The sequence below is a fragment of the Triplophysa rosa genome, linkage group LG12 (assembly GCF_024868665.1).
Source record: "Triplophysa rosa linkage group LG12, Trosa_1v2, whole genome shotgun sequence".
In the NCBI taxonomy this organism is placed as follows: domain Eukaryota; kingdom Metazoa; phylum Chordata; class Actinopteri; order Cypriniformes; family Nemacheilidae; genus Triplophysa; species Triplophysa rosa.
In genome coordinates this window covers 21405402-21419853 of record NC_079901.1, presented here as the reverse complement: position 1 = coordinate 21419853, position 14452 = coordinate 21405402, and the positions used below count along the sequence as shown (strand labels likewise).

The 14452-nt window shown below is 37.8% G+C and overlaps 1 protein-coding gene across 1 annotated transcript in view; it reads left to right on the top strand.

The window, feature by feature from the left end:
• The window catches only part of LOC130562522 (voltage-dependent calcium channel subunit alpha-2/delta-1), a 94065-nt gene that overhangs the window by 4247 nt on the left and 75366 nt on the right, over window positions 1–14452 (top strand). Inside the window, exons 2-3 of the mRNA XM_057347590.1 lie at window positions 2477–2558; window positions 3074–3190. Coding sequence (XP_057203573.1) covers window positions 2477–2558; window positions 3074–3190 — 199 coding nt within the window. The remainder of the gene's footprint in view (window positions 1–2476; window positions 2559–3073; window positions 3191–14452) is intronic.

Genomic DNA, 14452 nt, shown 5'->3' with positions numbered 1-14452 from the left:
CGTGAGTGAAAGCTATCGAGACAGTAGAGTCAACTTTGCGACGTTCTTTTCTAAAAAATACTGTATTAACAAATATTGAAACATCTGTAAGTGTCTTGACTTTACGTGACGTCCTTTGTGGAAGTAAGTTTTTGGCCCATAAAATATAAAATACTCTCCAATACAAACCAACACTGACGAAGTGAGGAGTATTTAGTGAGTTAGTGAGTATTTTATTCTAAGTTATAACTTTTTTTTCAAATAATTATTTTAATGGAACAAATGTAACATTTTGGGATTTTATACAATGTTCTGCATTACTTAATATTAATATACTTTATGTAAAATTGTACAATTCTATGCTTTATTGACATACTGTAGTGTAGTGTACTTTGTGTGATAATTTGTATGTGTAAAAAATTATGTTTATTGCTCAGAGGGGATGGCCATTGTAAACAATTTGTATGCCTTGTAAGTGTCAAATGTTAATGGTAAACTAAATCTCTCCTTATTTTCAGATGAGAATGGCATTTTGGTCAAAAATTCATTGCCCCCTAAATTCATTTTCTGGCACATTTTGAACCTTTTTCCCAACAAGTAACACAGCATGTCACCCATCTTTGTTTCTAGATCAGCTTTATTTACAGTATATATTGTAGTTTATGAAAATATAAAATGTTTTTAACGAAGAAAGTCCTAACAAAGAAGTCTACTTTCAGTGGCATTTTCCTCAAGCGACGTTTAATTTCTAAACTAATATATGGAATGAATATTCATAAATCAGTGTTTAAAAGGGGTCATACCCAACAAACACGTGATGTCTGCCAGAAGTGCAGATCATGTCTAGATTGCGTCGGTCGAGGACCATACTGTATCTACTGTATAGGTCTACACGAAGTACAAATCCTATTTGGTATCTGGATGTCTGACTACGACCTATCTTGATCTGATCTATCTGATATGAGGTACAATATTTATGTCTAGCTAGGAGAGGTTTTTTTGTGCTAAGACCGGCGGAAAATGAAAAGTTGCCATTTTCTAGGCCGATATGATTAGAAATTATACTTGTGCAAGCAGTTGGTTACGTTGGATATGTTGACGTAAGTTAGCCTATTTCCACATGCGCTGCGTGATATCACATTCCTAATCATATCTGCCTAGAAAATCGCAACTTTTCATTTTCCGCCGGTCTTAGCACACGTTAGAAGTACAGAAGAGTCAAGTTTTAAATAGGAAAAATATCGAAACTCTTCGGTCATTTATGAACGCGATGCTACTGGTCTAATTGGATTCAATTATCTATGCTAAGCTATGCTAAAAGTGCTATCGTCAGACCCGGAGATCGGCTGAATAGATTCCAAAACGGTAAAACTCAACTTATTAACACTGGGGGAGTTGGAGAATGAGCCTATTTCCAAAAAAAGTGGAGTGTTCCTTTAAATTTCTCATCATGGTTTGGATCATTTAATATCTGTGATCGCAAAAACAATGAAAGGCATGTGACTTCAATCTGGTATTCATTAATTCACCGTTCTCGTACCAAGCGCATATGGTGACTTCATAATGATTGAACAATGTTTTCACCCAAGGGTGCCGACAGCCTATGGTCTTGTACAGTACATTAGCATTAATTATTAATATTAATTGGCTGTTATGTAACTTCGCTGATCAATCATTGGACCTTGTGACTTCGCATAATTTGCCTGTATGAAACAAATCCACCATTATTATGGACAGTGGCAGGAGCTGCTAGTTTCTTTAAACATAAACGCTCTCAGATATTGATGTGTAATGTTTTTATTAGTTGTTGATGTTTTAATTATTGTTCATAACATATTTTTCATGAAATTATGTTAACTGCTAATTTGAAGTTCTTGTAGTACTTTTATTTTTAAATTCTTAGTCAAACTTTTTATTTTGGCTGTGTTCGTTGCTTGTGTTCATGTTCAGGTGTGTCTTTTTATTTAAATAATAAGTCGTTTTACCTCTCATTTTATATTTTGTTTAAAGCTATTTGGTATAGGCCTGCTTGTTTGTTGAGTTATGTGTTAGATAAAATTTTGTGTTATGGAACCTTGATTAAAAATAATCCTATTAAACAATAACGGATGGTTATAAGAACTTCCGAATAAAAAGACAAAATGAACAAAACCACATGAAAAAATAAGATCTCCAGATCCAATACAGGGGATAACAACTTTTTCTGTTTTTTTATTGTTGTTATGACTGGATCTATTTGCAAGAATGGGCTATTATTTTTGAAACCGTTGTTTCGTACAATTTTTAAGCCTTGTATATCAAAGGCACCTGCCAGTCAAACACATTAACATACACAGCCTGTTGCATTCAATATAATGTGCTTGACTTACACAGCTGCCCTCATTACTATGATGAGTTATTTCATAAAGACGTTATTGTTTATGTGAATTCTATTTTGTGACCCCTCTAGGTATGAGTACAGATTGCATTTATGCTATTAATATATTTGTGTTTGCAGGATTAAAGAGTGGGTTGATCAACATCAGCAAGAGCTGGTTTCTTTAGCAGACACAGCCAGCGCTGGGAGTAATCTAAGACAGGTCAGAGGTCATTTGACTTTCACACCAGAACACACACCTTTATGTATTAAAGTTCACCCAAAAATAAAATTCTGTCATCATTTACTCACCCTCTTGTCATTTCAAACGTTTATGACATTCTTTCTTCTGCAGGACACAAAAGGAGATATTTTGAAGAAAGTCGGTAACAGTCCGAACAGTCCGAACAGCTCTGGCCTCCATTCACTTCTATTGTATGGACACAAAACCAATGCAAGTGAATGGGAGCCAGTTAAAAACATTCTTCAAAATATCTTTCTTTAGTGTTCTGCGGAAGAAAGAAAGTCATACTGGTTTGAAATGACTAGTGGGTGAGTAAATGATGACAGAAGTTTTATTTTGGGGGGAACCTTGCCTGCATATATTTAATGAAACAAACCATGACTTTGCTAAACCTCTGTGACAGCCTACTTAGTTATTAAAATAATCATTAACGTTAAGCCGTCATCTCACCTTATGAGAGTATCTAATGACTGCTTTTCCCTCCGTTATTGCAGATCTTCGAAAGTAATCAGAATTATTTCACTGTGGAAACAAATAATGCAGCACACCTCGTGGAATCGGCAGCAAGGAATATAGAAAACTTCTTGAAAAAGCGAGCCAAAGTGCTACGGGTAAGAACATTCTGCTTATGTGAATGCATTGCAAACAAAAAATAATGGATATTTACTGCAGAAGGATGTCTGTAATTTTCAAACTTGTGTAAACAACCAGATATAATTGAGCAGAAACAGAGATATGGTATCATCTGTTCTGTTCTTTTCTTTGTTACTTTATTTCTTAATATTCAGAGAGTAAACATCCTTGAGAGCGAGTAGTCTAGCACAACCTCCAACGTTTCCCTTGTGTTATGTTTGGAAAGGTTTGAAGACATGGTGGTTTACCAATAGAGATATTTTCCTTCATGGTGCGTGGGACTCTTAGCTTAGGCAAAGATATTAATATTAACAACATGCGCCACTGCCGTTACAATGAATGGCGAGGAATGCAGCGCTCAATCTGACCGCTCTAGCGAAGGAAGACCTTCGATCAATAAAGCCTGACGATTATCTGGGACGGGGCTCTCGTCAGGCGCTTGCCAGCCTGTGTGCAGGCGCAGTAGATGAGGCGACCTCGGAAAATGATTTTTAGCGCAATTTAAGCTTAGCAAACCAAAGTTACGATACAGTTCATGTCATGTTTAATTATTGATCGGAAATATGCTGTTTAATTGTGTTTTTTGCCTGCGATTTTAGAAATATCTGCCTTCCCCATTGAAGTAGATTGGACTGTGGACTTGCTATGACGTAAATAGCTGCCCAGAGGCGTTGCGAACATGGCCGCCGAGTGGCCCGATTTCTGTAAACGAACTTTGGTTTATGTAAAGTATAGATAGATGTTGTTTACTTTGCAAATTGTCAAAGTATAGAATTCTTGTTGTCTTTATATACCGATTTGATAAAGCAGATGGGTATGCTCTCTATAAAGCAGATATACATGAGTTGTTGATTTGAGTGTTCTTTTACCTGAAGTAAAAGAGACAGCGTAATAAAACGCATCTATTCTCATGTGTGCTCATACTGACCCGCATCTGATCTGAGCACCAAGTGAGTATGGGCGGACTTTTGTTTGTATGTGTGCGAGCGCGCACGGCAGCTGGCGTAGCCTTTGGCAACAGCCATTGAAAGATTCCAGGTGCCCGAGTCTGCTGCAGATGTCCCGGGCTTTCCCCGATTTATCCGTGCCAGACAGACCCGGCGGGCGCTTGGCATCTACGGTGTATTTGCGGGGTTTGTCTGGCTGTGGGTCCATTAACATGCAGTGGAAGTCTCAGAAGTGGTCAGAGGCTGTCGGGTAATGATTGTAATAGTTTGTGTGAATAATGTTGTTGTCTTTGAGGGAAAGAGAGGGAGAGAGAGATTCGGACTGGTCTTTCTCAGCCCATTAATCAGGTGTTCTTTGGTCTTCTAGTGACAGACAGACAGCCCTTTGGGAGTTTACTTGCTCGTCTCAATTACACACTCGCTCTCATTTTTTCCCTTCGTCTTGTTTCTGCCTGTCCCTCAGACACAAACGTTGACTTGAATGTTTTAATGGAACAGGTTTAATCTTTTTTCCCCTCACAATTTGTCACAAATTTGTTGTGTATGAGCATGGGAAGAGTAGACCAGGCCGAAGGGTTCTTCTCAGAACTGGAGTAGTGGTTTTATTTAAGGTTTAACAAGGCCGCTGTTGATGCCTTTTCTTAGAAATGCCACAAGGAAGCTGTTTACTAAGACTCTAATGAGGATTTGTTGTGCTTTTGCACTCATGTTGTATATGGAGTCTATTTGTGTAAATGGTGTTGATTGCTGTTCATTGTATTTTACATTGCATACACGGCAAGCAATGTTCTGTTTCTTATTTTGTACCTTTTAGTGAGTCTTGCTTTGGCTAAAATCATCGTAGCTTATACTTATAGAAATGTTCAAAATATTAAACTTTTAGGAGCGGTTTCCTGGACAGGGCTTAATCTTAGTCTCAGACTAAAATGCACGTTTGAGTTGTCTTAAAGGGGTTCATTCAAAAAATGAAATTCAACAAAATTCTGTCATCATTTACTTTCATTCAAGTTGTTTAAAACCTGTATACATCTCTTTGTTCTGTTGAACACCAAAAAAAAAGATATTTTTAAGAATGTGGAAGACCAAACAGTTCTAGGGCATTATTGACTAACATATTCGTTTTCTTTTCCTACTACGGTAGTCAGTAGTGCCCCAGAACTGTTTGGTTACAAGCATTCTTACAAATATCTTTGTGTTCAGCAGAACATAAAACTCATACAGGTTTGGAACAACTTGAATGAGAGTAAATGATGACAGAATTTTCATTTTTGGGTGAACTGGTCCTTTAACTGAAAACAGCTTGCACTCACATATTTAAAAATATACCAGTGCTGTCTCAAGATGCCTTACAAAAAAACTGGTGTGCATGTTTGTAAAAACTACTTAAATGTCCTAATTTTACCAAGAACTAGTCTTGGCTTAACCTAAGCTTTGTCTGGGAAACTGCCCCTTAAGTGTACAGTGTTGTGGCGAATCAGCCTTCTCATTGCAAAAAGAATCTCGCAGACAAAGTTTCCAGGTGCCTAAAGGTCAAAACTTTATTGCTCGAGTCCACAAAGCGAGATGCTCAGAAGTCATCTGACAAATGCACATCTGACACAACATTTATACAAAACTCGCAAGGGGTTTACATCATCTTTCACCAATCAGGTTTTTGTCATGATATCACCTTATTTTATTAACCAGTCCTTCTCTCGTCCACCACAATTATGTCATGACTCATTTTCCCCTTCTTCACTTCATTCTCTCGTCTTTAACTGTGGCCAAACTTGTGGCCTTGCTCACTGTGCTGTATCAGCATACAAGATTGTAGTCATAGTAACAGGGGCCGGAAACTGCCTAGATTTCATAAACACTACCAAACATCAAGAATCAAACATGCTTTTCTGAATCTCTAATTCACCTTCGTGTTATTGAACACCTGTAAATGACTTTTTCTTATGTGGAACAGGAAAGAAGACGGAGAATTTTGAAGAATGGAGAGCGTTGGTAACCAAACAATGGTAGCATCGACTTCTATTGTATGAACACAAAATCACTGAGAAGTCAATGGGTGTCGCCGTTGTTTGGGTACCAACATTCTGCAAATGTTTTCTATTGTGTTTTGCAGAAGAAAGTCATAGGCCTATAGGTTTGAAATGACAGGAAGGCGAGTAAATTTCAATGATGAAAAATAAATCTTTTTTGGGTGAACTATCACCTTAAAGCACCCTTAAACATGTCTCTTGTGCTACGAATAATAGCACAAATCATGGCTCTTGTTGAGGAGTGGTGTGATATTACTTTTCTAAGCAAATGGACTTTGCATTGTTTGCCCAGTTAATGAGAAAACAATAAATATGTACCTGAACCGCTTGCTGTTCAGATTACATATAGTCATATTTTCATATTGAAGTGGTATTGGTCTTACACATATCTGCATGAATTCTCATTCTTGCATCGGTTGAACCACAGTATCTTGCCGTCTTTACACTTACGGTGAAGATATTGTTGAATTATATGAAAACAAGATGCGTGCAAAGTGTCATGACAATGGCAAAGCAGTTCTGATGTGGCATTTCATTTACACAGAAACAAATCCTGAAAGCTTACATAAAGTTTTAACACCGCTCATGTGCTCAGTGCAAGTAGTGCTATTTCCTCCAGGAAATGCAAAAGGAGATTTCCCAGTTTGTGTCTTCTGATTGATGAAAATTTTAATCGCAGACATGGCTCCGGCTAGCCCTAGAGCTCTGTTTAGTTGAGTGAATGAAGGACTGGTTTAGGATTTCTTGTGTTTCCTCTCTCTCTCTTGCTCTACTGCACCATTCTGAAACAAAAACATACACGAGCCCTCAGACTTCTCAGCTCAACCTCTGTGATGTTCTTTGATGATGCTGATGAAACGCTGATAGATTCAAGCTTGGCAATGGAAGCGGGTCTGGTGTTTATGTTTCACACGTGGGCCGTAGGTCTCTTCTTGTGTTTTTTTGTTTCTCTTTAGTACAGTGCGTTTGTAATAATCACCGGTCCCTTTGAGGTCAACAGCTACTAAATAAAGCATAACCTCATCAGGCTTGAGGCTTGTCAATCTTTTGTCAATTTTAAGTATCTTTTGTTTTTAACATACAATGGTGTTTCATGTAGTGATGCACCTAATGTACGGCAACCGAAAATACTCTGCCAAAAATAGCAAAAAAAGCATGATGTGTGATATGATCAAGCAGCAACCAGCACTGAGAGAGAGAGCGAGAGAGAGAGAGAGAGAGACGCGCTTTATTAAAGAGTAAATATTTCGTGATTTTTAAGGTCCTGCTTTGGTTTATGGAGTGTCCAACAACAAGTTTACATACATACACGGTGTAAAAACACTTTCATTTTCTAAAAATAGGCAGTTATTATTACCTTACTTCTTGACTGACTCTCAAATGATTCGTTCCGCGATTCATCTGTCTAATCCCCGCCTTTCTGTCAGCCTACTCCGATCTGATTGGTCCGATGGTCTAGTCTGCTGTGATTGATCTACTGCGTACAGCATCGCAGTGTTGCAAATAGAACGTAGTAATCACTCTCGCATTACAAAGAGTGATGCAAATATGGCGCGTATCTGAAATTAGAATGACAGACGATTCAGAGTCGATTCCTTCTTTCCCAAGCCAATAACTTTGTTATTCGTTCACTTTCAGCTTTTCAACTTGGCAGACTGCTTAGATTCACACACAGCAACATTACACACTGCATGAAATGTAATTTTAAGGACATTGTAATAGTAACTCTTTAATGCAGCAAACGTGTCGGCAGTGTGTGGAGCATTTTAAAGTGTCAAAGAAAGACACAGCACGAAACTTGCAGTGCTGGAGTAAACTTCTGAATGAAAGCGTCTTTACCTGTCGGTAACTTCTGTACTTCAGACTTGAGCGGGCGGTCTGACAGTAACGTTCGCCCCGCTGCTCGAAACCATGGACATCATATAGTGGTCATGTGCACACAGTTCCCTGTACTAAACGACTTGTCAAAGTATGTTCTGTGCATCCCGACCACGAGTGCACCTTCTGAGAGAACGGTCAGCTTTTGTGGGCGGAGTTTGGAGGAGAGACGTGAACTGAACAATATTATCTGACTGCAATACCGGAGGCCGCAATTCCAGGACCGCACTTATAGGGCCCTATTTTTTTGTGACAGCGCCACCTACCGAATCGGAGTTCGGGGAACCGCAGTCTCCAAGGACCCTCATTTTTGAGGACTGGAAAAATTTCATAAGACAGTATTTCCACCCAATTATAACTACTTAGAGTTTTTTAATGGTTTATTGCACCTAAATACTACTTTATTTCTTGCAATTAAACCTTATTGCTAACAGCTTAATGTTGAGTAATTATTGTGACTGACTAGCATAATATAATAACACATCAAGTAAAATAAACAATAAATCATGGTATAGCCTTTTCAGTCACTAGATTAACCACATTTCAAGTTCAGAGTCAAGACACAAGGATGACACGGGGTAGATTTAAGATTGTGAATATTTTATAAAATAACAAATTAACAGTTGAACACACAAAAAAAATGGTTTACATGAACAGCATTCATGCACCACTTCATTAATGACCAACTTCATTAAATTCACCAACTTCATGGATGACGTTTTCATTGACTCCTAACAGAGATAAAAGTGTAGAGAGAAAGAGAGAGAGAAGTGAATGAAATAATGAACATTCAGTTGAACTTGTTCAACTCTCTAATTTCTAATTTCATATGTAAAAGATCTTACGCCACTAAGGCCGAAGCCTTGTACTTGTCCAATTTATTTATTAATCTTTTGTCATACTATTGCCTGCACTGAGCTCTGTCCTTGAAATCACTTCATATAGACTACAAAGTACATGACAAAATCGCGGTATTTTAACAGTCAATTTTTATGATGTCAAATGTAACAATCAATATTATAAAAATAATGTCAAAATGAAGAGAACAGGTTGACTGTGACATCATTAAGATTAATTTAAATGACTACAAATGGAAAAACAATGAGTAATTAACACGGTTTCACAACGAAGTGCTACAGTTTATTGTGCTGGCTAGGCCTAGGATAAATAATCATCCCATAGTCACTAAATCAACATAAGCTTGCCAGTCGTGCTGGTTTCGTTAAACGAACTCATTTTACAACATTAGAAGCTTATATCGTGGCTATATAGTGCATTCAAGACTATTTAGCAACTCACGATCAACTCACTTTGGCTATATTAACTTTCCAATTAAATTTTTCACAATTGTTTTTACTGTTAAACGAAAAAAAAAAGATTCACATTTGATACTCACACTTTTATTGTAGTCCATACTTCAGAAAAACACGCAGATGCAATCGATGCACTCGTCACATCCGTTGTCGCTAAAAACCTAGTGTCCTAGAAATGCGGTCCTGAAAGTGCAGCCTCCGGGTTTGCAGGCAGATGCTACTCGAACTGAAATGGTTGTCAGTCAGAATTGCTTGCATGGACGTTTTTATCCTTCATATCCTTCAAAATCATTTTGCAGTGCAGCATATCATAATCCACCAGTTTTCATTTATTCATATTTTTATCTTATAATGTTGAATGACAGTTTTTAATGAAGTCTTTTGTTGCAGGGGTACAGAGTACAGGACATTCTTTCAGCAGTCAGTTAAAGGCCTAATATCGGCTATTCAAGAAGGCATAAATAGAAGAAATGCGAAAAGCCATGTTCTGTATTCGGCTTCGGCCAAGTGTTTCAGTTTCTTTTGGCTTCAGCCAAGAATTTTCATTCCGGTGCATCCCTAGTTTCATCCATCATGGCCCGTGGATATGTACACGGTACACACAGGTTTATCTTGACAGGGATAAAACGGTTTTGTTAGTTGATGTTCAACTATTAATATCACTACAGCTTACCTTCATTTATCGATCCATTGGCCTGGTTGTCTGAGACAAGTCTGGTCTTGGACCCGTGTTTGATCCTGTCTGGCTCGGTAAGCATTATTAAACAGCCCTCCCCTCCTCTCGATCTGCACTGTAGCTGAGATAACCAGCTTCCAACCTGCCACTTTCATCCCGGGGCGTGTCGGTACCCAGCAGGTCGCACTCTGAAGTGGGCGTATCAAGCTACAGGGCCGATGTCGCCCGCTGGGCTCCTGGCGAGTCCTCTCCATCTTGTGTGTGTTCCATAAATCCCATGACTTCAAATTATTTCCAATGCATCACCATGACCAGACGTCACGTCGTATGTTGCTGTTTGTTGCGCACGCCCACAGCTCAACTTTCCCGGCTAGTAAATTCTTCACTGCCTAATTAAAAGGCATTTCTTCCATCTGTGGGATGAGTTTATTTTTTGAACAATTATCTTCTCTAGACTGCACATGTTCGCCAGTTTGGTCTGACTGTGTTGCTGGTGAGATGTTTACCGCCTAATTAATGGGCATTTGATTTCTTCGGTCTGCGGGGAGGATGTACAGATTTTCACAATCTATCTGCGTGTCTGAGGAGAGCGTGTTCTTGTTGACATCATACAGCCAGAATGGATGCGTGTGCGTCCGAAATGTACAGAATAAAAAATTATTCTTGTCACGGCATTCCAGCAAGTGTGCATTTTGTCAGGCTGAGGAAATTGTCATTTTAAAGTAATTGTTATCTACAGAGAAATCACATTGAATAATTCACCTCTTTCATGTTTTTATAAATAATAAATGCGAAGCGTTTGTTTGAGAATAGCTAGATCATTGTTACTCACTGTGTACCGGGAGAGATTGTGTTGTGTGTGAGAGAGAGGGAGAAATGGATAGCTACATTAGGGAATTTCATCTGATAAAGTCATCCGGTGTTTTTCTTTCAAATGTTTAATGAATGGTCTGGATTTTAATTCTGTCTCTGGATCCATGAATGACACTGTGTGTATGAAAAATAAATGTTTGTGTTTATATAATATATGTGTGTGTGCTGTGTATATTTATATATATATACTGTATATGTATAAATGCACACACACGTGTATATATAACAAATGCTTACATAAATGTATGAAGAGTTCAGGTGCTAATCCCTCTAAATCCGTCAGACGACTTTTCGTGTAAATGAGCATTTTTTATTAGGCTCCTACATTATTTTTTAGCAATACCAGATATTTCAGGCCGGGCAGTGTGGTATGTAGCAGGTTTTGAAGCAAAATTATTTGAGTTACGTATACTATCTGTGGAGAGCATTCACTCAACATCATAATCTCATTTTTGACGGAGGTGGCTTTTAGAGCGTTCAACTCTTCATATAAATTATATGTAAATATAAATGTATATATTATGAATGTATATCAATATACAGTACATATATTTCTTTTCTTAAGCATTTATGTTTGTGAATTTTATATATATACAGTAGATAAAAGTACACACCACACACACATTTAGGGTTGTGACTAATCGTTTGCAGAATAAAAGTTAAAGATTTGTTTACATATGCTGGCAGTTGAATGTTAAAAACATTTAGTTAAAAATGCATACATACATGCATGTATAATTTTAAGAAAAAAAAAAATATATATATATAAAATATATATGTATATATCTAAATATAAAAATGTATATACACGTGTAAATATATCTTAAATTTATTTATGTGTGTTTATATATACACATAATTATTATACACAGAACACACACATATATTATGTAAACAAAATCTTTTATTCTGCTAACAAACAATAGACTCTATGCACGCAGTTCATGCCTACGTATTTCCGGTTAAATCTCAGGGTGCGAAAACTCGGCATATCAGAGCCATATGCCAGATGTAAACAAACGTGTCTTACCGGGAACTGTGGTATTGATGTCTGGTCAGATTCATACAAGTTTGTTGTTTAAAGGTAAAGGTATTTAAGTGCTAAAAATCGGTGATAAAATTGGTGTAAAGATGATGTTATTCAGTGTTATCTAGCATTATCAGCTAGATTTGCTTAAAGACAATAGCATCCAAGCTGTCCATGTATTTTTAAACGTATAGTTTAATGCGCTTCTCCATTTTACTATAAGGGGGGGGGGGCAGCTGACAGTCTCACAATCCCGACGAACATCCTTTTATTGTAATCCGGCGAACTTTATGTAAATAGCAAGTACAAATATTAATCTTCTCCTCTGTCACTTTCACAGCTCTAGGTAGAGATGAATGGCTTCCGGTGAGGCAGCGGATTAGTTTTAGCGCCCTGAGCGTAAACGCGGAAGTGATTAAACGCGGAAGTGACCGTGCATAGTCTATTAGTCGCGACTAATCGTTGTATCGTGCCCTATATATATCGTGCCCTATATATAAACACAACGTTTATTTTTAGCCGATTAGTGCATTTATATGCAGTGTGTATATAGACAAGTGTATATGCTGCCAAAAATACATTGGATGTATTTATATTGTGAACATGTGAGAGCAGGTGCAGCATTGTGGGTTTGTTGTCTTGGAACATTGTGTCTTTTTTTGTTAATTGCCCAAGGTTTATTGGTGTTTGCTTGTTGCATTTGTATGCCAGCAAAGAAATCTTACAACTAGGGTCTTTGTCCTCAGCTGTTGTGTTTGTTGTTATGATGTCTGGGTGCGCTATTTCAGTTTGATAATAGGCGCTGGGGTTTGTGTCTTGTTCGTCAAACTGAATTATTAATGTTTTGCACATTGTATTTGTGTGTGTGTGTGTGTGTGTCTGACTGTTTTGTAAGAGTTGACTGTTTCTAAGAGTTATGTAAAAGGTAATTAACAGCTGAATAATTGATATTAAATCACCTTTGTGTTTGTGTTAGGGCTGCACGATATTGAGAAAATATGCGATATGCGATTTTGTTGTTGAATGTTGCGATAACGATATTTCTTGCGATATAACATTTCCTAGAGAAATGCTATTTTTATTAGCTATTTTTTATTATTTATATATGTAATTATCATACTGAAATAAACAGGTAATAGATATTCTTCTGATGCAATTAAATCTAATTCAGGCTAAAAAAAACTATCGAGGAAGAGGCAAACATTTAGACTTAACACTACAGTGTGTGTTCAATTCAACAGGACTTTTATTTTGACGGGTTTTCTGGGAAGGCTCAAGTTTTTGTGTGTTTGCCAATAGCTTCACTCAAACAGTAAAGCGCTCATAAAATAAACTCTCAGAGCAACTCTGGAGATGAAGTTCATGTGTTCATGTGGACTCAGTGCAGTGCACTATTGATTATTGTTACACACAAACAAGCGCAACCACGACAAACGCACTTCACACATACACGCAGCTCTGTCTAATGCACACATTCGTATTATTCTACTGTACATATATGTCGCACTGTTGTAATTAATTTTTTTTCAAGGTACTTGTCCGGTCGGGCAAGTAAAATTCTCTCTCACTTGCCAATACAAAACATTCACTTCTCCCGGACAAGCGTTAATGTCAAGCCCTGCAAAATACTGCCATATTTCAGACGTAACGTACCATACCGTTTTAGGCACAAGTTCGTCGCTGTCATTTTCCTCGCTCGTCTCTATTCCTGCCATATTTATTTTCCTCGCTCTCTGCTTTGAGCCGCTAGGTTCACATTTGGGCCCGCGATCTAGCCAATACTATAATAGCACCTACTTGGCGGGTATAAAGATAGTAATGCCTCTTCTGATTGGTCCAATTTGGACAATCTAAGCATGCAACACACAAATGATTGACACGTGAAACAAATTTAATTTATCGCAACTCTCTGCGATATGGATATCGCATATGCTAGTATCGAGGCAACGGTATTTTTCGATATATCGTGCAGCCCTAGTGTGTGTGTGAGAGAGAGAGAGAGAGAAACATGCACACAGAATGAAAGAGTAATCAGTCATGTAAGGTTGGCTTGGGGGAAAGCTGTTGTCTCTGTACGTTTCTTTCGTTCTTCTTCACATCGCTTGTTTGACACTTGAAACATTTTCTCCTTCCCTTGCGCATGCACCCCTGACAGCCTGTTTCCTGCATTGTCAGATCATTAAGAAGTGTGACCCTTCCAACACAGTCTCCGATTGGAATTCCTCGCCTCTGGGTGAAATATGTCCTTAGGTAAAGACAAATGGCACAAGAGGAAGCCACAAGACCATTGTTTTTTCAAAGGTTACTCTTTTAAAGCTCAGGAAACAACTTAATCCGCTTCTGAAACAACTTTTGTTTTTGCCTATATAGGCAAAATGTTACCCAATAGCCATTCTGGACGTTCAGTCATAATTAATGTATTAAATTGTTCTTATTTGTAACTCTTTCTTTCCTATTGAAATAGCTCGAAATGGGTTACAAGATTCAGCTCAACACGCT